The sequence below is a fragment of the Protopterus annectens genome, chromosome 2.part0, assembly GCF_019279795.1.
Source record: "Protopterus annectens isolate FY-2018-M chromosome 2.part0, PAN1.0, whole genome shotgun sequence".
Classification (NCBI taxonomy): Eukaryota; Metazoa; Chordata; order Ceratodontiformes; family Protopteridae; genus Protopterus; species Protopterus annectens.
Genome location: NC_056728.1, coordinates 1193046274 through 1193068009, shown reverse-complemented (window position 1 = coordinate 1193068009; position 21736 = coordinate 1193046274). Strand labels below are relative to the sequence as shown.

General features: G+C 38.8%; 1 protein-coding gene across 1 annotated transcript in view; it reads left to right on the top strand.

Moving 5' to 3' along the window:
• The window catches only part of LOC122793408 (serine-rich coiled-coil domain-containing protein 1-like), a 1745065-nt gene extending 1723928 nt beyond the window's left edge, over positions 1–21137 (top strand). The window contains exon 4 of the mRNA XM_044061389.1: positions 21035–21137. Within this exon, the coding sequence (XP_043917324.1) occupies positions 21035–21070 (36 nt within the window). The 3' untranslated portion in view covers positions 21071–21137. The remainder of the gene's footprint in view (positions 1–21034) is intronic.
• The last annotated feature ends 599 nt before the right edge of the window (positions 21138–21736 follow it).

Genomic DNA, 21736 nt, shown 5'->3' with positions numbered 1-21736 from the left:
ATGCATACGCACATCAGGAAGCAGAGCTCCTCCATGACTCCCTGCAAGCCATCTCCAGACCACTGGATGTGTGATTACTAATTCTGCCGTGGGATGGTGCACATACCACATATGGACATAAGCAGTATGTATTTCAATCAGACACATACACACGTACCCCTACTATCCTCCATCACATATATATTGGTATTTGAGTTTAAATGGTATAATAACGACTATACCCTTGGCCATTAACTTAATAATGTCCTGTGACCCTCTGAACATTGCACATGTCAATGCTATTGTCATTCACATGCCCTATGTTGAGGTGTGGATGTACTGTAGCCCTATAACAATGTATTCCAATATCTGATTTGAGCTACTGTATTGATGTTCCATGCTGCCATTTGGTTGCATGTTCCTTCCATAACAGCTACAGTAATATGCCTCCTGAGGACTTTTGACATGGATGATGCTATGTATATCATTACCTTACTAAGCCTTTTGTTCTTGTAATACAGTATATCAACATTCTACGCAGTTTTCATTTAACCATCAGAATGACAGATGCGGTATGGCATGGGTGTGCATGTGTATACCTAACATCTGTAAATGTTATCAGGCATTCAGCAATATTACATCATACTGATTACATAGGCACATATGTCTGGACTCATTCACATGTTGTAATGCTGCTATATACACAAACATATGACATGTTGAGATTCACATGCAACCTTGGGGAATTCATTGTATGCACTATTGTGTTGCTGTTCACAAGGATTATGTAGGTGTTCCCCAGCAGCATAGGGTGACTTTCAGCAATTATGTCATTAACTTTTCTGCATGATCCACATCCATTGAATATGTAATGTATCCATATATGATGTCAGGGCCCTCACCAACACATTTCCACTGATAAACATATAGGCAAATAATGTACAACTGATGTAATGACATGAAATAGGTTGAGTTGTACAACTGTGTTAAGTGTTCCACTTTGTCACACGTGATTCATACCCAAGTATTTATTTGGAGGTTATATACAGCATGAAGTCCAATAGTAGCATAGGTACAGCTATTGTGTGACTGTACTGCTTCACAGATATGCCACTGCATCACATCTGTATTACCACTTAATAGTTTGCATGAACACATATAGATGTATGTTAGGATTTCATGTCAGCATAACATTTTCACTAGCAATGTCAGGGAGACAGTGATTGTGTGGTAGAGGTGTTCACATTTGACGTTTACTTATAGAGGGCACTTCATGTATTGCTTGGTATGTGTACAATATTACAGTGACAGCTTCCTCGTGTGGCACATGTCTTGAGTTTTGACATGTGCTTATAGTGGGTGCTCCATGTATTGTTTTATATGTGTTTAAGGTCACAGTGACAGCTTCTTTGATCATTGACACTTGACTTTGTACTGCTGTACTTTCTGTCCACATGGCCATAGTTGATGTACTGCCATTAGTCTCACATACTGCTGTACCATTCATTACAATGGATCACGTCTTCATTCACACATCAACTGCAGATGCTTTAGACAATATCCATTACTAATACACATGGTGAATGCAAGCAGTACCCAGCTGTGTATAGGGAATCCATTCACAATAGTGTGGTGTTTGTATGTGTTGTTATCTGTATGGCCAATACTTATGTGAGCCAGGGATGCTTTAGTCAGGTGTATCACATTTGGGACAGTGAGTTCTCACACATCTGGTAGATAATACAGAACTATTCTTTGTGATGTGTACTCATTAGGATTTGACAGTTCATACTTCCCTTCAAGGTGTCCTATTAGATGCTTGTGTGATATACCTTTCTGTGCTACACCCAGAAAATACACAGGTTAGTGATGACATTGATGGCAAGAGTTTGATTCTTGCAGGTGAGGAGTGTGGATTTTGTGTCAGGCAAACCTCCCAACTGTCCAGGATTGCCCCTGATTTCAACTCCAGTTTTAACACTGTCCCTCTTACCCCCTCCAGAAAGTGGTCATTTTTGCATAAGGGGTAGTGAATTCCCCTTATGGAATACTAACAATCATTGCAGGTGTACACTTCTGTCCTTACAGAACATGTATAAGTTACAGTCACATATTCTGTCAGTTCCACAGATTGATGGTCGTAATAATTTAAAAGTGTCCATGATTATGTTTGTTTCTGACTACATTTGTCCAGGGGTCTATTTTTTTATATGTTCCTGATTGTTTGAGAGTTATGGCAACTTCTTCTTCTTTCGGCTTTTCCTGGTTAGGGGTCGCCACAGCGGATCAGCTTGTCCGCACATTGATTGGCAGTGGAGTTTTACAGTGTCAAGTTGCCAGCCCGGCGCCCAACCTTCCACAGAAGGCACACTCACACGCACAACTAGGGCCAATTTAGAGTGTCCAATCCACCTGCAGCATCTCTTTGGGATGTGGGAGGAAACCGGAGGACCCGGAGGAAACCCACGCGACCACAGGGAGGACATTCAGACTCCGCACAGAAGGCACCCCAGCCGAGGATCGAACCGGAGAACCTCTTGCTGTGAGGCGGCAATGCTAACCACTGCACCACCGTGGCCGCCCTTTGAGAGTTATGGCAGCATGTCAGTCTTATTCAAGCAAGTCATTTTGCAGATCTTCAGAGTATGCACATACCCCTTATTGTATATACCATGCTAAGTGTCTTCTTCAATGACCTTGTCAGTGGTGTCCATGAAAATTGGATAGAATGAGCATACTATCTGTAAACAGGAACTGATGAGGTTACCACTTCTTACCCATGCTTACAGGGTAAATAGAGTCTTCAAGGAATGTCAAATATTCTTCTGTAAGTAATGATGTTTACTGATCAGCTTTATCAAAAAGCCCATGTATTCTGGAATACTAAAACTGATGAAATTAGCTTTAGAATATAATGTTAACAGCCTATTAATTATTGAGTTTTCATTATGTCTCTTCTCCTTTTAAGTTGCATATTTAAAAAAAAATAAAAGATTGCTTCTAAAGATGGTTCGTATTTCTGGATAAACTGCTTGATGATACATTTATGGCTGCAGTTTGCAGAAGAACATTTCTTTTTGTTATAAGCTGTGTAATTGCAAAAGCTACGTGGAAGATGGTACTTTGCCAAAGTTATTTGCAGCTCTCAAGAAAGGAATGCTACTTTCCTAAGCAAAGTGCTACCTGATTACTGACCTGAAGTAATGGCACCTCTTAGCTTGTATGTCAAAGTATACCTCTCAACTGTCCAGATTTTCACAGAATGTCCAGATTTTTACCTCACATGTTTGGACAGTTCCTCATAAATTTTGCAGTTTTCCGACAAATCATTGTGGACTGAAGTCACTAAATATTGACACATATTTAGGTTTCAGACTTCACATCCTTCAGAAAAGGCATGCTAATGCAAATCATATTATTATAGCAACCTTTTAAGTTTATATGAACAACATTTGAAATCTGTCCCTGAATTTAAGTCTTTGCCCCTCCCCATTCTTTTGGCTTTGTCCAGATTTCTTGCTCTTAGGAATTGAGAGGTAAGAGCAAATGTGTGAGAAAAAAGAATAAAAAATAAGTGGCCTTAAAGTGATATTTTCTTGAAAAAGAAGGGTTTCTTGAGATGACATTTTTATTGCTGATTTTTTTCTTGGGCTTGGTGAGTTTAAAGCTTGTGTGTACTGGACTTCAATTGGTATGTCATGTTTAAGATGAAAAAATGAGTTGATGCTCTACTGTACTTTAGTAAACATTTTTAGAGTTTTACTTCAGATCTTCATGAAATATTTGCTACCACTGATCCGCATCTACTTAGCCTCTAACATTAGATACTCGTGATGATGAACCACCTACTCACTCACTCACTGGGAATCTCAAAATCTGGTCTACTCTTGAAAAAAAATTATGTGTAACGTTGTTTAGTGGTATTTGAGAGAAACATAACTGAAAAAAATGACTTCAAAGTGAGTGCTAGGATACTATTATTACATCTGAACTGGGGCTCACGCCCAAAGGATGCTGACACACACAACTACTAGAAACTGAAACACATAATGCTGGCTTTGGTTGATACTTCACCTAAGGCTCAGTTCCTTAATTTTCTCAATTAGAAATTCAGTATGGATAGAGTGACATGGTCATTAATGACTAATTTAGTAAGCATTTTCAGAATTACAACCTGATGTAAATAATATAAGCAAAATCCTAGATATCTTGGCTGTAGATAAGTTTAAAAGAGTATTTCATACTAATGCAAGAAAATGGTTTCTCTTGTTAAGTGAAAATGTAAACCCTGTGTCATGCACCGAGGCTACTAATACATCTTCATGTAATTATATTTATATACCTGCAGACAAGAGAAAAGCTGCCACCTGAGTTCATTTGTTTTAAAACTTTACTAGACAGGTATCTAACAAAATGGTGCACAGTTGATAACAGCAATACTGCATCTATAGAAACTATTACTCCTATCAAGGTTTCCAAAAATTCCTATGGAATGTGATAATTCTGAACTTTAAACTGTTAAAACTGTACAGTCTATTTTCTGCCTCTGTGCTTCTGCCACAACTCTGCATATAATACTCTGTTGGCGGGGAAAGAAAACCAAGGGTTGTTGGACTCGGGGAGAATTATTTTATTAGTAAGAGCACAATGTGTCTATATGCATATAAAAACAGTCAACAGATAATTGAAGTAATATGTATAGCTATAGACAAAGGGGAGTGTCTTATAACACAGGTAGACATACAATCTCTTTTATCTATAGTGTCATACTCAGTTTCTCCTGTGATTAACTCATGTTATGATAATTGGCAAAGACATCCCTACTTCAAAGCGCTATGGATGATATGGGGAGAATTCTGCTGAATATGTTGCCAGAACTGCATACCACAGTAAAGAAAAAGCTGTTGGGCTAGAAGACATGAAAGAAAGACTATTTGGTTCTGGGTGTAAGAATTAGATATACATGATAGACTTGCAAAAATAACTCATTTTTTAAAGTAGTAAGAAAAGTTATTAAAGAGACTGGTAAGAAATGGCTCATAGTTAAAAATACCCTAAGAGAAATAGGTGTAGAGATATACAGAGACTGATTGATAGATACATTTCTTACTAAAGTAAAAGGGAAAGGGAACCGAACAGAATCCTAAGCTTCCAAATTCTATACTGAAGCAGAGAACCAGTCATAAACAGAAACAGGACTCTAAGCACAAAAAAATAAAATAGCTACTGAAGAAAATAAAGAGAAACTATAATATCCTGGTTCTTCTTTCAGCTTTTTCCGGTTAGTGGTTGCCACAGCGGAACTCCGGTCCGTTAATGATTGGCAGTAGATTTTTTACGGATGCCGAGGTGCCAGCTTGACGCCCAACCTTCAACAAAGGCACGCACATTTTAAGCATGTCTTTCAAATGCCACTCGACCATGGGGAGGACATGCAGACTCCACAGAGAAGGCACTCCAGCTGAGAATCAAACAGGAGAACCTCTTGCTGTGAGGCAACAATGCTACCGCTGCACCACCGCGGCTTAAACTATAATATCCTGGTAATAGTGATATTTTTTTGTAAATTACCTTTTAAAGAGGATGAACTAGAAGGGGTGAAACATGCACCCTTATTTATAGGAAAAGAGATCATGACCACCACATTAGATCAGACTACAGACGAAAATAATGATGACATGGCTGACCTTCAGATAAGTCATATCAATTTCAGTAAAATTCAGAGGGAAACTATACTCCCAGTATAGGTAGAGAAGCTATGGCAAATATAGATGTGGGACAGTGTAATATAACAGGCCCCACTTCATACCCATACCATGAACTAAGAAATGAACTGTAGTATATGGTAGCCAAAGACAAAGAATCATATACTGACACAGCTACTAGCCTTAAGGCTTTTTAGGATACATTTAATGAATGTAGCAGGTACACACACTTGGGGTGGTCATTTAGGAGTGCATAACAAAAAAAGATAGGATTTTAGCAAGACTTTACAAGCTTTTCTTTTTAAAAGACAGATAAATGTCTGCAGCTCATTTGTAATGTTAATGAACTGTACCCATCCTGGGGTTTAAGAGTCCTTTGATAACCTTTCCTATTATGGAACTCTGTTGCCTACAGCATTACAATGGACATAATAGGTGGAATTATAAAATCAAGAAGGCCATCAGTATATATTGGTAATCTGATTATGCATTAAAATGTCTGAAGACAATGCCCCTACAAAGAATTAATGCAAAGTTTATAACCAAAGAGCCAATGCTGCTTTTGTCTAGAGTAGCCAGGTACCCCATTTGTGCCACTAGTAATGTATGAACTCTGTCACTTCTTTAAAGGTCATCAGCTAAAGATATCACTATATCACCTTCAGACAGATGAGCTAGCTGTGCACTTTAATTTAATTGTAAAGTCTAGGTTGCAAAAGGATTTAGCACTAGATAGGAGAAAAATCAGACCACCTGCTTCCTCATCTTTTCTTTACTATTACCGTTTGAGTTATATGACAGTCATCCCCATTGTTTGCTAAATATGGCAAAAGAAACATGGAATGAGGAAAACATCTACTTTAAAAGTGTGACAGATCATTTTACAGATCATGTTAACAACCATAGTACATACAGTGTTAGAACATATGGAAAAGGCAAAGGAAACACAACAGAGTGTGTAGAACAAAAATGCTCAGTACAGAGAATTCTAACCCAGGCATAAATTGTTTGTGTTACTACTTACTGCAGAAAATATGTTTCTTACAAAATTGTGCAATCCTTTTGAAATTGTGGAAAAAGTAGGTGAAGTAAATTATATGGTAAAACAACTGGAGAAAAAGAAACCGGAACAGTTAAATGTTAGAAAACAATGACGAGTAACATTTCTACAAGAAGCAAAGCCCACCAGAGCATGCTGAGAAGTAAAAACAAACAATGCACTATTTATGTCACCGAAACAAGAAATACAGGAATTTGTAGTCAGCGATAAAGACATATTTTCAGAGTTCCATGGTCGAACCAGTTTAATTCAGTACAACATAAAATCTTGCATGGAGTGAAAATAAGTTTGAAACTATTCTTAATGCCAGAAGTGCAATGCCAAGCAGTTAAGGAACAGGTACAGAAAATCCTGACATGATGGATCATTGAAGAGAAAGAAAGTACATAGGCCACATTGTACTAGTTACAAGCCAAGGTTGATGTTTCTAATAAGGCTTTGCAATTTCATCAGAAATTTAAATAACATTTACATTTCATTCCTACCCAACGCTCATAAGGAACAGAATGACTTAAAGCTGGGCATGTATAGTTTTCTGTTTATTTTACTTCTAAGTAAAGGCTATTAGTAAGTTCCACTAATCATAGAAGCTAAAGAAAAATTGACTTTCTTACACCAGATCAACTCACTCACTACAGGGTCCTTCCTTTTGGTCTCCATAGTGCACCTGCAACATTCCAAATGATGTTAGATAAAAATGTTACACCTCATATCAGATATGCAATAGCCTACATGGATGACATAATAATATGGTACACAATTCACTTAGTCTAGGGACCTTAACCTAGCATGTGACGTCAACAGGACTTGCTGGAGAGACAGATATGTCTCCCAGAGGTAGCCTCTCCTCTGGAATAAACTTCTAATATAGGTTAAACAGAGCCCCTCATTAACCCCTTTTAAGCATAACTTGGACGATTGGATGGGAAAGCACCCCAGGCTTTCACCTGTGTCCCTCTTGGATAGGGCCATTCCATGCTGATGTAGATCTGCTTATAACATAGGCCATATATCTAGACCCTTAAGAGAATAAGAGTTGAACTTGGCTAGGCTTATAAGGGCTCTATGGGCATTAGCCTAGTAACCTCCTATGAACCTATGAACCTGTCAAAGGGAAAAACTTCAAAGACCAGTTCACGTAAGATTCAAGTATGTCACCCTTTATTAACTTGCAGCAAGGAGACAAAGCATGCAGGCAAAATGATTTGTCTAAATTACTAGTGAGCAGTATGCTACTTTTATACAGTTCTATGAAATGTTACTATTCTATTGTTGATGTAGTTAGACACAGCTTTCTGTATTACTCTACAGAAAATGTTACTTAGATTTCCTGCTGACATGTTCAGATTTAAAACTCAATGTGTTACATAGAACATGTTACTTAGATTTCCAGCTGACATGACTGGATTATTGTTGATTTACAAAAACATTTGAGAAAAACAACCTGGCCTTGGGGCTTATTTTTAGCCCACCACAATCTTTTCAATTCTTCAGTTGTGCAGTTCTAATATATATATGTGTTACATTTTGCCTAGATTCAAGGTACATTTCTAGCTTAGGTACGAGTAATGCTGACTACGGTTTATACTTTCAAGCAGCCTTTGTTTTCATTATCAATAGCTTCAGCAGCTGTGTACTTTTTCATGGCATAAGCAGAAAATCAATAACTCTTTGTTAAGTCTCATGACACTAGTAGAAATGAAACACATTATTATTTTCATAACATTAGCAGAAATCAAATGCTTCTTGTTAATTTCCATGGCATAAGCAGATTATAGCTGTGCATATTTTCATGGCATAAATAGGATTGGAATGTCTCTAGTAGCTTTGTAGATTCATGCAGTATTAACGGAATAAATGTATTAACCCTTTTAAACCTCGAGTGCACTTAAGCATGCATATTACTAATACATATTTTTCTAACATTTCCCCCCTTTTAATACTTTTATTCTACTTTCAAAATAAGCATAAACAGTTTTTTCTTCCCCTAACGTCTTCCTACTCAGGATTTGCAGTTAAGAGAGTCATTCAGTTTAAACTTATGAAAGCATTTTCAATTTTTCAACAATTCTTCAAGTTCAGCACCTTGGTATAAGATTTCTGAAACTGACATGTCTATAAAGTCTTTAATCAATCTTTTCATGCAGAGGATGCGGCAACAAACACATGCCACCAGTAGGATCATTCCTACACAGATGGCAATCAGGATGTTCATCAGGATACTGCCCCACCCCCCCAAACAGTCTCTGGAAAAAGTCCGTCAATGGATTTGGTCCTGGCTTGGTCATAGCCGAAACTTGCTGAATTACCTCAAGGTGATTGTCTATCTCATGTTTGTGGTCAGGAATATACAAACAGCACTCCTCCTGGATTAAAGTGCAAGTACCTCCCCTCGCTGCTAGGGTGAAGTCAAGAGCCATGCAGTTTTGAAGCACTACAGTTCTCATGGCAGTTAGTTCATCAGTCACCAATTCTAGAGTGGAAAAGTCTGCATTGCTCATTATTTCAAGAAGTTTAGACAGTTTTCTCAGTTCCCAGATTGATTTCTTTGCTCCATATGCTGGCAGTACACCTGCCCACGAGATGATGGTATCACCCAAGTCCATATGCGACAGTCCATTTTTCCCTAGGCCCACAGCATGATGGCTTTTCCAGCCTGCATTGATCTGCCCCACTGGATTGAGAGGCTTCTTTATTTCTCGTCGAACATTTCAAATGTTCCCCTGAGGCAAGACTGCTGTGTGTCGTATGGCCGGAACCAGGTACCCCAAATAACAACTGCCAGACCAATTTTCAGGTAACCACTTGTATGCTTTCCTACCACATAAGTCTTCTACTTTGGTAGTAACTTTACTATGTCCTGGTTCTGGATGAAACATTTTTTTGTCAACTATAATCAGTTGTTTATAAAGGTCAGCATTATGTTTTACTTCATCAGTTGTCCTATGCATCAGTTCAAAAAATGAATCATAGCTTGTGTTGCAATAGGAACCTGTGTTATCAGTTTTATTGTAGTATCTATAGGGAACAGTCACATTTCAATTGCTCCAACCCACCTGAACTGTATTATTTTTGTAAAAACACGCAGTCCCCTTCTGTCAAACAGACAAGTGCAATGCTACTTTATCTTGTGATGTAACATCTGATGTATCATAGACTAAATTTTCCCAGGTCTTGTTGGCTCCTAGGGGAATTGAAGTTAACAATAACCCCCCCCCCCATATGCTGTTGGCAAAGCTGTGCAAATCCAGCAATTCGAAACATTGAAGGTCTCAGCATACACATATTTGATTGCCTGGTAAGTGTTGAAGTTTGGGTGCCACTCTACGTGCAACTCTCCACGTTTATTCAGTTCAGTTTATGTGGCTGGGAAAAGGAATGGCCACAACAAAAAGATTATTGTCACTAGTACAGTCAACAGGATGATTATGCAATACTTCTGAGGAAACTGTTGTTCTGCATTCCTGTTTTCTCCGACTCTTCCGAATAGGTACATCTGGATCTTACTGGATCCTGTCATCTTTATTTTAGACATGCGTTCTTGCTCTCTGCCCTAATAGGACCTTCAGCACCGATGGTTTCTTCACTGGGGTTGAGACGGATCAGTCCTATTGATCTGACCCCCCTTTGTAGCCAGATTTTGTGCTGAGGGCCCCGATGAAGAGGTAAGATTTTTGTCCAGTTCAAAGTTCTTAACTAGTTTTCAGTGCATCAGGTGGATCCATGAAGCTCGCTCTGCGATTTTGACTGCAGTGGATGGTGAAAGAAGCACCTGGTATGGACCTTACCACCTTGGTGACGACCAATTTTTCTTCTTTATATTCTTCACCCACACCCACTCCCCGGGGATCACTGCCACTTCCGATGTTTCAGTTTGTTCTTTATCTGAAACAAAATTTGACTGCAACAGATGTTTAGAATTCATGACTTTTCTCATATATTGAGCTAGTGTAAAATCTGCTTCCTGGTCTGAGGACATGAGAAGTTTCCACTGGGGTGTATAATAAGCCCTTCCAAATAGTTTTTCAAAAGGAGTCAATCCTTTTGCAGTGAGAACAGTTCTCATGCTCAACAGTGCCAGGGGCAAACAATACAGCCAGTTCTTTCCTGTTTCAGTTATTAACTTTCTTAATTTGTTCTTTAATATACCATTGTGTCTCTCAACTAGCCCTGCAGATTGCAGATGGTATGCACAATGATTTTTTAAAGAAATACCAAAATGCTTACTTAACTGCTGTATGGGTTGGTTTACAAAGTGTGTACCGTTGTCACTGTAGATCCTTTCCGGAATTCCGAATCTAGGGATGATTTCTTTGACAAGTACTTTTGTCACAGTAGCTGCATCTGGATTTTTGGTTGGAAAGGCTTCTACCCATCTGGAAAACATATCTACAATGACAAGACAATACTTCTTATTTTCACATTTGTTCAATTCTATAAAATCCATACAGATAGTGTGAAACGGATATGGTGGTGTAGGGAAACTCCCTTGCTTGGGCTTTAATGCCCCTTGTGCATGATGTTTGTTACAAATTTGGCATATCAAACTAAATTTTTAGAGTAGTTTGTAAATCCGTACGTTGTGAACACTTGGTTCACCAGCTGTACCATCCCCCCTGTTGAGACATGGCATTGCCCATGGCTCAAGAAAGCTGCATATCTAAACAAATTAGATGGTAGTATCTGTTTCCCTTCTTTAGAGATGTACAGCCCTTTTTCGAGAAATGCTCCTCATTTTACCCATCGTTGTTTTTCAGCTTGCGTAGTGAGTGTCTGCATTGTTTTTAACATTTCTAAGTCTAAAATCTCAGAGGGTTGTAGTTCCTCATTTAAAAGAAATACTTCTGAAGCTGCTTGTTTTGCAGCTGTATCAGCTCTTGCATTACCTTTTGAAATCCTATCTTGTTGCTTGGTGTGAGCTGTGCATTTACAAATGGCTATTTTCTGAGGTAACTGAATAGATTCTAAAAGATCTAAAATAAACTGTGCATGATTGATAGGTTTGCCAGTAGATGTTATCATTCCTCGGTTTTTCCACTGTTGCACAAAAACATGTACAGTAGAAAAAGCGTACTGGCTGTCAGTAAAAATGTTTACACATTTACCCTTTGCTAAGGTACATGCCCGTGTCAAGCCAATCAATTCTGCTGCCTGTGCAGATAAGTTGTGTGGTAAAGGTTTTGCTTCTATAATCTCAGTGTCAGAGACTACTGCATATCCTACTAGGTTCTGTTCCGCAGGACCCCTTTTGCACGAACCATCCACGTAGTATGTCACCTCGGCATCATCCAAGGGGACATCCGTGAGATCTTTTCTAGGTAGTGTCTTTTGCTCAATTACCTGCAGGCAGCAGTGTGGTGTGCCGTCTGCAGGGGTTGGGAGCAAGGTAGAAGGGTTCAAAGTCGTGCATCGTTCAATTGTCATATGAGGCTGACTCAACAATATGGTCATACAGGAAAGATGCCTAGCAGGGGAAAGATATGCTACCTTCTCTTGCAGTAAAATAATCGTGACTGCATGAGGCACTCTCAAAGTGAGAGGGTGGAATAAAACTACTGAGGCCGAAGCCTGCACTGCCATTGCAGCTGCAACTACTGCTTGTACACAGTGGGGTACGGACCATGCCACTGGGTCTAGTTGTGATGAATAGTAAGCAATGTGGCATTGTTTATCTCCATGCTGTTGTGTCAATACTGATGTCATATAACCTTGCTTACGATCTACAGTTTGGAAAAAACGTTTATGGTAGTTTGGTAATCCCAGAAATAATGAGGACGCTATTAACTGTTTCAGTTTGCAGAAAGCCGATTCTGCCTCTGGTGTCCATTGTAACAAATCCTGTGCTGCCATAGGCTTTTTATATATCAGGTCAGTCAGAGGTGCAGATTCCAAGGCATAGTTTGGAATCCAGCTCCGGCAAAAATTAGTTGTACCCAGGAAGGACATCATTTCCTTCTTGGTAGTGGGTTTTCGTGCTTGCAAAATTGCTACTTTTCTATCCTCATCTAATGTTCTACCTTCCTTGGATATTACATATCCTAGGTATTTGACTTGTTTTTTTCCAAAGCTGCAGTTTATTTTTATTTACCTTATGTCCTTCAGTGGCTAAAAATCATAATAGCGCTATGGTATCTTTTTTACAATCTTGCTGGGTGGGGGACGCCAGCAAGATGTCATCAACAAAAAGTAAAATCTGACTTCTTCTTGGTGGGGTAAATCCCGCTAAGTTGCTTGCCATTTCTTGTGAGAATATTGTTGGACTTTCACAATATCCCTGTGGTAGTCGCTAACCAATACTGGCTGTCAGGGTGTATCGGTATCGAAAAGAATGCATTGCTAATGTCTACCACAGAAAAATACTTCTGTTGAGGTTTTAAATCATTCAACAGGGTGTGTGGGTCTGGCACCATAGGTGCCCTTGGTATTACTGCGTCATTTACAGCTTGTAAATCTTGGACCATACGCCATTCTCCATTTGCTTTTTTAACTGGAAATAAGGGTGTGTTACATGGTGAATCGGGAGATTCTACTAGTATCCCTCCTTTAAGTAAGGCTGCTATAATAGGCTTTATCCCTGCCTCTGCATCTTTTCTTAAGGGATACTGTCTTTTCTGTGGTCTGAATGCTGACTTTGGCGTGATAGTTACTGGTCCTGCTGTACGAATAAGTCCTACATCTGATTTTCCTGTTGACCAGAGAGTTTCTGGTATATTCTGTAAGGCATTCTCTTCCTCCTTTAATAGGAGTGCTAATCAACTGTCCTTGCTAGACTGCAAGTGCACGGCTGGGTGGGTCTGAGTTATCCAATTCAACTTCTGTATTTGTATTCCCTGCTCTGACAGTTCTAATTCTGTCTGTTTTTCCCATCTTGTGACTTTTTCTCCTAGGTCTGCCCATTTTATGTGTTTGTTCTTGGTTAAGCTAACATGTGGTAATCAATTAGATTTATAAAGTATAAGGAACTCCTGGGGCAATGAACAGCTGGCTACACTGTTCCCTTGTGTGTCCCAGTACAGATTACGTAATATCAATCTGTTTGCATGATTTTTAAACAATTCTTGCTCATATTCCTTATCAGGTCCTGGTGTGTTACAATAATACAGGGTACAGTGCAACAGGTGTTGCTTATCAATGTCAAGGGAGGGGAACTTGCTGATGGCTACATTCATTAATTCTTTGGTCACAGTCCCTGGACCAGTCGTAACCAAGTCCTGGCTGTACCAATAAAACATTTCACCCTCTGATTGCACTGCAAAGGTATCAATTTGTTGCTGTGCTTCTGTACTCTGCATGGTTGGGACTACTGCTATACCAAATAGCTGCATAAGGTCTCTGCCCAAGAGGTTTACTGGGCATTTTGCAGAAACAACAATTTTGCTTTTCTGAGTCAATCCTGAAACTGGATCAGTTATTGCAATATTATGGGAGAGGGGCTCCCGATACAGCTGTCCATTAGCTGCTTTTACCAGTATGTAATCAGGTGACTCTGTGTTTTCTGGCAGTTTGGAGGGATGTTTCAGGGTTCGTGATGCCTCTGAGTCACACAAGAATTTGACTTCCCTCCCTTCTACCAAGAATGTAACTTCTGGTTTTGTGTCTGCTAAATAGAGCTCCAAGCTCAATAAAGCTAGGTCTAATATTTCATTTTCTTCACTGTCACTAACTTCTTGCACTTCCTCTATCTCTTCTGTCACATCCTCTACTCCCTCTATCACATTCACATTTGTCCTTTCTCTACTATCCCCTTCTAGTGATTCCTGACTACCATATAGTCAGTCCTCACCCTCCTTGTCTTCCGTTGTTGCCTTCTTATTTTTCCTGCAATCCTTTGCCAAGTGTCCCTTTTTACCGCATTTGAAACATTCACCCCTTTTCTTTCGCCCTTGAAAGTCCTCCGATCGCTGATCAGATTGTTTATTTCCCTGTGCATTTTTCTTGCCCTTTTTCCTGGACTGTACTACATAAACTTCTGCTCCATCTTCTACAGAAAATACTTGAGCTTTCTTTTACTTTTTGCTATTAAAATGCCTTTCGGCATGCCTAGCATATTCAAGTAATGACTGTAACCTGCTTGTATGATGGTCTACCATGTGTTTTGTAATAAAATTGCTTATCGGTGCAATACTGCCTTTTAAAAATGCATTCTTTAAGTGCTGTTCATATTGGGAATCTTGTGTTTGATCTTCAGGAACCTGCATTCCACAGTGGTTATTAAAACATTCTAATAATCTGGCATAATACCGGTCAATAGTTTCACCTTCTCGTTGGATGCATTGATTAATGCAAGTCCAGTCTGCCCTAGGCTTCCATTTTTCAGAGATGCGGTCTGTAAGACCTTTTACTCTGTTGTCTAATTCTGCGCTGCTATGTGGGAGGGGTCTTTGTGCAGCGTCACGGGGATTCCAGTTGCCACTAATCATGTGCCAATCAGGCCCCACAATTTGTCTTACTACTTTTTCTACCTCTTCTCCGTTTAAGTTATAACTCAGCCTCATTCCTTGTAAATCTTCTGAGAATTTTCTAAAATTAACTTTTGGATGGGGAATTCCCTCAGTGGCTTTCCGGATATCTTCCGGAGTCCAAGGTCTATACACTAAAATAGTTGGATTCTGATTATCTTGTCCTGCCTGAGGTTTGGGTACTTCTATAAGTGGGCATATTTCTTTTTCACTCATAGATCGTGAATTTTTAGCCATTTGATATAACTCAATGTCTTCTTTTGAGTTACCTGCCCTTGTTCGAGACCTGGTCCCGATGGGATCTTTAATATACGGTTTTATTTTCACAATGTCTCTATTTTCAGTGACAACAGGATATCGTGGGGGTGGACTAACCTGTTCACTTGCTTCGTATTCTGGTAAGGGAGGTGGAGGGGCCGATGCTATTACTAAGTTATTGTCCTCCTTATCTAAAAACATTGTTTTTGAATTGTTGTTCTTTTGTTCCCTATGGTTTACTTCCTCAATCCACCTGTGTGCCTGAGGAATTCCTAATTTGCGTTGCTTTTTTACCTGACCTTTGGAATCGGTTTTGAGCTGTTTGACAAGTTTGATAAGCGTGGATTTTTCCAATTTTCCATCGAATTCATATTTATTAACCCATTTTGAATAATATTTAATATTGTCGGCGCGTTGTGATTGCATGTACTTTGCATGTTCTGTTAACGGCGGATTTTGGGGTCTTTTTGTGCAATTATTACCCATTTTGTTCTACCCTTTTGATCGTTATGTAACTTCTCTTATTTTTAACATGGTACCACGGATTTTGTTATAGTCTCTTCAGAACGACTGCCTACTTATTCTGTTTCTCCTGATCTATGACAAGACAGTAATCTTTTCTGTCCCTGACTTGTAAAATACAGTCTTGACAAAAACAACTCAAATTTAGTCCCTGATCTAAAACAGAAAACAGAAAAAAGTAGATTCACCTTACCTGAGCCCATGTGATTGATCACCTGTTCAGAGACCCATCCTTCAGTCGCAGATCAGAAAGTGGCTGGCCTCTTTTGTACGACAATTCAGTTGGAGGGCTTTTCATGTAAGAAGAACCGATTTGGTTTCTTCCCCGTACGGTTTCAACAACCTGGCCCATCTGATCTGAGGTGAAGAGAGGGTTCCGGTCCGAAGGACCAATCTGTCAAAGGAAAAAACTTCAAAGACCAATTCATGTAAGGTTCAAGTATGGCACCCTTTATTAACTTGCAGCAAGGAGACAAAGCATGCAGGCAGAATGACTTGTCTAAATTACTAGTGAGCAGTATGCTACTTTTATACAGTTCTATGAAATGTTACTATTCTATTGTTGACGTAGTTAGACTCAGCTTTCTGTATTACTCTACAGAAAATGTTACTTAGATTTCCTGCTGACATGTTCAGATTTAAAACTTACTATGTGTTACATAGAAAATGTTACTTAGATTTCCTGCTGACATGACTGGATTATTGTTGATTTACAAAAACATTTGAGAAAAACAACCTGGCCTTGGGGCTTATTTTTAGCCCACCACAATCTTTTCAATTCTTCAGTTGTGCAGTTCTAATATATATGTGCTACATTTTACCTAGATTCAAGGTACATTTCTAGCTTAGGTACAAGTAATGCTGACTATGGTTTATACTTTCAAGCAGCCTTTGTTTTCATTATCAATAGCTTCAGCAGCTGTGTACTTTTTCATGGCATAAGCAGAAAATCAATAACTCTTTGTTAAGTCTCATGACACTAGTAGAAATGAAACACTTCTTATTATTTTCATGACATTAGCAGAAATCAAATGCTTGTTAATTTCCATGGCATAAGCAGATCATAGCTGCGCATATTTTCATGGCATAAACAGGATTGGAATGTCTCTAGTAGCTGTGCATATTCATGCAGTGTGAACAGAATAAATGTATTAACCCTTTTAAACCTTGAGTGCACTTAAGCATGCATATTACTAATACATATTTTTCTAACAGAACCTATTTTATTTGAGACTAGGAAAGTCATATGCCCAAATTTCTAGTTGTTTTAAATTGCCTGTGTCAAGCTGTGGTAATGGCTAATCCAGCTTAATGCAAACTATGCATGGCAGGAGCCCTCTATTTTGACTATGTTAAAAGCCAAGACAGAGTGAAATCACAGGCTGAAAAAAATTGAGGTGCCTCATGACAATCAGTAAGAAGCATGGAAAGGCTTTTTGGGTTGTAATAACTATTATCAAAAATGTATTCATAATATTCCTATTATTGTTTGGCTTTCCAGGGAATTATTCATCATATGCCAGGCCTGAAACCTCTGTTCCCCCTCTCCTACAGCACGCACTCTCTTCAGGGGTTAATAGAGAAAGTTCCTCCTTCCCAGCTGGGAAGAGGATGTTTTTCAAGAATGTTTCTAGTGTCAAAGAAAGAAATGCCCTGGGAGCAGTTTGGACCTTTCTTTCCAAAATCAGTATGTGATAGCACCTGAGTTCAAAATATTTAAGCTTCATGAGCTCTTGCCCCTTTTTCCTCATTTCAGTTTTTTTTGGAAACATTAGATTTAAAAGATGCTTATCATCACATTCTTATCTATCGAGACTTCAGACACTTATTAAGGTTCTATGTGTTTGGATCACACTATCACTTCTCTGCCTTACCCTTTGCACTATCCACTGCTGAAAGAGTGTTCACAAAGTGTCTATCTCCAGTTATAGCACATTACAGGCTACTGGGTGTCCACATTTTTCCATATTTGGATGACTTTCTTATCTTTGCAGAGTTTTTTCCATAGTGTAGGAATTTCTCTCTTGGGTGAGAAATCTATGCAAGATGGGATTCCAAGAGAACATTAAAAAATCTTTTTTGACTCTGTCACACAGGATTATGCTCCTGGGGTGTCTGCTAGACATCTCAGTAGAAAGAGCTTTTTTTCTACAGAAAAAAAAATATATATATTTAGTTGTATTTCAAGGGTTTTTCACTCAGATGTTTTGTCACTGAAAGGAAATGGCTCATGATTCTGGGTTTCATGGCATTAATTATTCTCATGATACCTCTGGCAATACAATGATATCTGAAGTTCCTTTAGTACCATCACCAGCTTCCATTATCTTTTCTGATTCCAGTTCTGGGATTTGTGAGAAGAGGAATCACTTGGTGGAGACATCTAATATCCCTGAATCCAGGTATCTCCTTCTCACCTCCTGCTCCAAAGCAGTCAGTCAATGCAGATGCCTCTGACTTTGCTTGGGAAGCAGTATTGGGCGGGGGGGGGGGGATAAAAGTGCAAGGTGTCTGGAACAACAAAGACAGACACAAGCAAACACATATGAAAGAGATGAGTGCTCTGATCACCATTGATCTCCAGGACCACTGCAAGTTGTTATAGACAATACCACAGTGATTTGGTACATACACAAGCAAGGGGGAACCAGAGCTTACCCCCTCTGCAGACTAGCAATCTTAGCATGGGATATAGATTTACACCACAGTCTCACTCTACAGGTTTCCCACATTACATCAGAGCAACATATCATGGCACATAAGTTGAGCAGGGCAAGTGTAGACACTCACAAAAGGAAACTAGACTGGGGGTCTTCCAAGAATTGATTCTTCTATGGGGATTTCCTCAAGTAGACTTTTTGTCTCCTTTTTGAACAATTAGCTGGCAGAATCTTTCTCTAGAACTCCATGCAAGAAGGCCTGGAAGACATATGCCTTTTCTTTCTTCTTGGAAAGGAATGTTCCTGTATTCTTTTCTACCCTTTCCACTGATATCCAAGGTATATCTGAAGAGTCAGAAAAAATCCCATTAGGTCATTCTGGGGACTCCCTTCTGGCCCAGGCATCAGCAGTTCTCGAGTCCTTTGGAAATGACTAAGGGCAAGTACTACAACCTTCTTCACAGACTGGATCTACTCACACAAGAACAGGGATGTTTGATAGATCCACTTCCCAAACAAGTTCAACTCATTGCATGAATGATAGGGTCCTAATTCTTTTTAGACACCTGTTTACTGAGGACATACAGGACTTACTATGGAGTACAGAAAATCGGTGACTAAAATGTTCTATTATAACAAATAGTTAAGATTTTGTAGTTGTACTAGCAATATACCCAGCACCCATTCAGGGCTAGTGTCTCCCTGGATTTGCAAAACTTGTGTGAGCTACTTTCTTATGGCTTGTCTTACTCCTCCATCAAGATTCTTTAGCCAGACATTTCAGCATGTCTACCCATGGATCTCCTCTTTCTAGGCATTCCAATGTCAAAATGTTTTTGAGAGTTGTATAGTTTAAGAGACCTCCAAGAAAACCAATGGCTCCTCCTTGGGATGTTAATTGTGTGTTAGAGATGCTAACAGTTGTTCCATTCAAACCAGCTCATCTGTCTGACATGAGTTTTTCTAACACTGAAAACTGTTTTATTGCTTGCTCTGTCCTCTGCAAGAAGAGTGTCTTGAGTTGCAAGCTCTTATAGTGGGTCAGCCTTATCATATTTTACACACAGACAGGTTTTGCTTGAGAAATAATTCTTCTTTTTATGCCTAAAGTGGTATCCAAGTTTACTTTAAGCCAAACTGTTCAGCTCCCTGTGATCTTTCCTGAACCCAAATTGAGTAAGAAAGGCTATTTCATACCTTGGATGGTCACAGACAACTCAGATACTATCTTGACAGAACAAAATCTTCCAGAAGCTTCAGTCAATTGCTCATTTGTTGTAAAGGTAAGAAGAAGGTGCAACCTGTGTCAAAGCAGACTATTTCCTAATGTTTGTTTCAGGCTATTACCTTTTTGTTATTCCCGTAATAGCAAACTATTCCAAGTGTCAAGGCACATTCCCAGGGTCTTTGCTTCATCTATGGATTTTTGGAAAGGGTTGTACTGTAGATGAGTACAGAAGCAGTAACTTGGCCCTTTGTGCATACTTTTACAAAGCACTACAAAGTAAATTCCATCTCTAGATCTACAACAGCATTTGCTAGGACCATTCTTCTAAGGCTCCTGGACCCTTCTCTTTCTACTTCCCAGTTGTTCAAAGCTATGGTAATTTGCCCATAATGCTTAGGCTACTGCAGCAGTGATCAGTATGAAGAACATAGTGCAGTTGTATAACATGAACTTACCATAAAAGCAGATGTTTGAATGATCACTGCTGCAGTAACCACTGCTTCCCTCCACCTCCCTTGTTTTTTGGTGTTTTTTATGCCAGGGTGTGGAAGCTTTGAAGGGTGTAGCACCCACTTGCATCTTTTTAGTCAGCTCAGCTCAAGATGACTAACAGTTTTTGGTGCATGGATGGTACCTTGAAGCTCTGGAAGCTGACTTGATAGGTATTATATCCTATATAGCTTAAGCTACTGCAGCAGTAATCATCTGAACATCTGCCGTTATGGTAAGTTCACTTACAGAACTATATGTTTTATATGACTGCTATACTTTCCCTATTTTTGTATTTAGGTATACAGTAAAGAATACATGCCAGGTCTATTGCATATCAAGTAAAGCTGCAGTTTTAGGGTTTGTTCTGTTGAAGTTTTTTTTTTCTTACATTTTTCTTAAAAATTAGCATTTAATCAGTTTGTTAGTTGCATGCTGTATATTTATATGTTGATGCTTAATTTGCCTTGTGGCCCCTTTCTTGACTGTAAAGAGTTCATTGACCAGCTCACTCGCCTGGGTAAGAAATGTTAAATAAATATAATAAATAGTTTTACCAGCACATAATACATACACTTGCTTTTGTAAATCCCAAAAATAATGTCCACATAATGTATATGTGGTATACTTTGCACTAATTGTGTATTTTTCTTGTTTTTCTCTTTCTTTTTCAGACGGCGATCTGCACTAGAACTCGAACAATATCCTGAAGTGGAAACCAGAAATGTAGAATGCAAATTGTGCAGCTATTCCAATAAAGGACTGATTTCAGACCTATATTTTTATGTCTCACTTATTTATGTAATGATTTTCAGCCATTGGTGTTCATATTTGTCAGCACATTTGCACATTTTCCAGATGGTTTTAGATGTTATATTCTATGTATTTAAGGCAACTTGACTCAAAGATGGTGTACTATGCCTTATGGAGAAAAAGTACACTCTAAAATATGTCAAGGCATGCATTTTTAATTGATAATTTAAATAAAAGCTATACATTTTTGCACATATACCTGGTAACATTGTTTATTATTTACAAAAGTGGTGAAAGGTTGAATCCATGTCAATGTCTGAATACTTGTTTAACATAACATGGGATCTCTGATTAATGCAGTTACATTTAACTGTTTACTTCAAAATGGAATCGGCTTTTAAACTCTAATTTTCTGAACTTTATGGAACTGTATGGGTGTGGATACGCTCCTCTTTGGCAAACTGACCTGTTATTTTTCAGCTCAGTTCTACGACTTGCAAACCTGCTAACATTTGTGAAGAAATTAAATACAGAGCAAAAGTAAAGAAGAAAGCTTTTTTGGTGTACACTATGTAATCAAATTTATTAGAATGCAATTTCTCAATAGACATTAATGACAAACA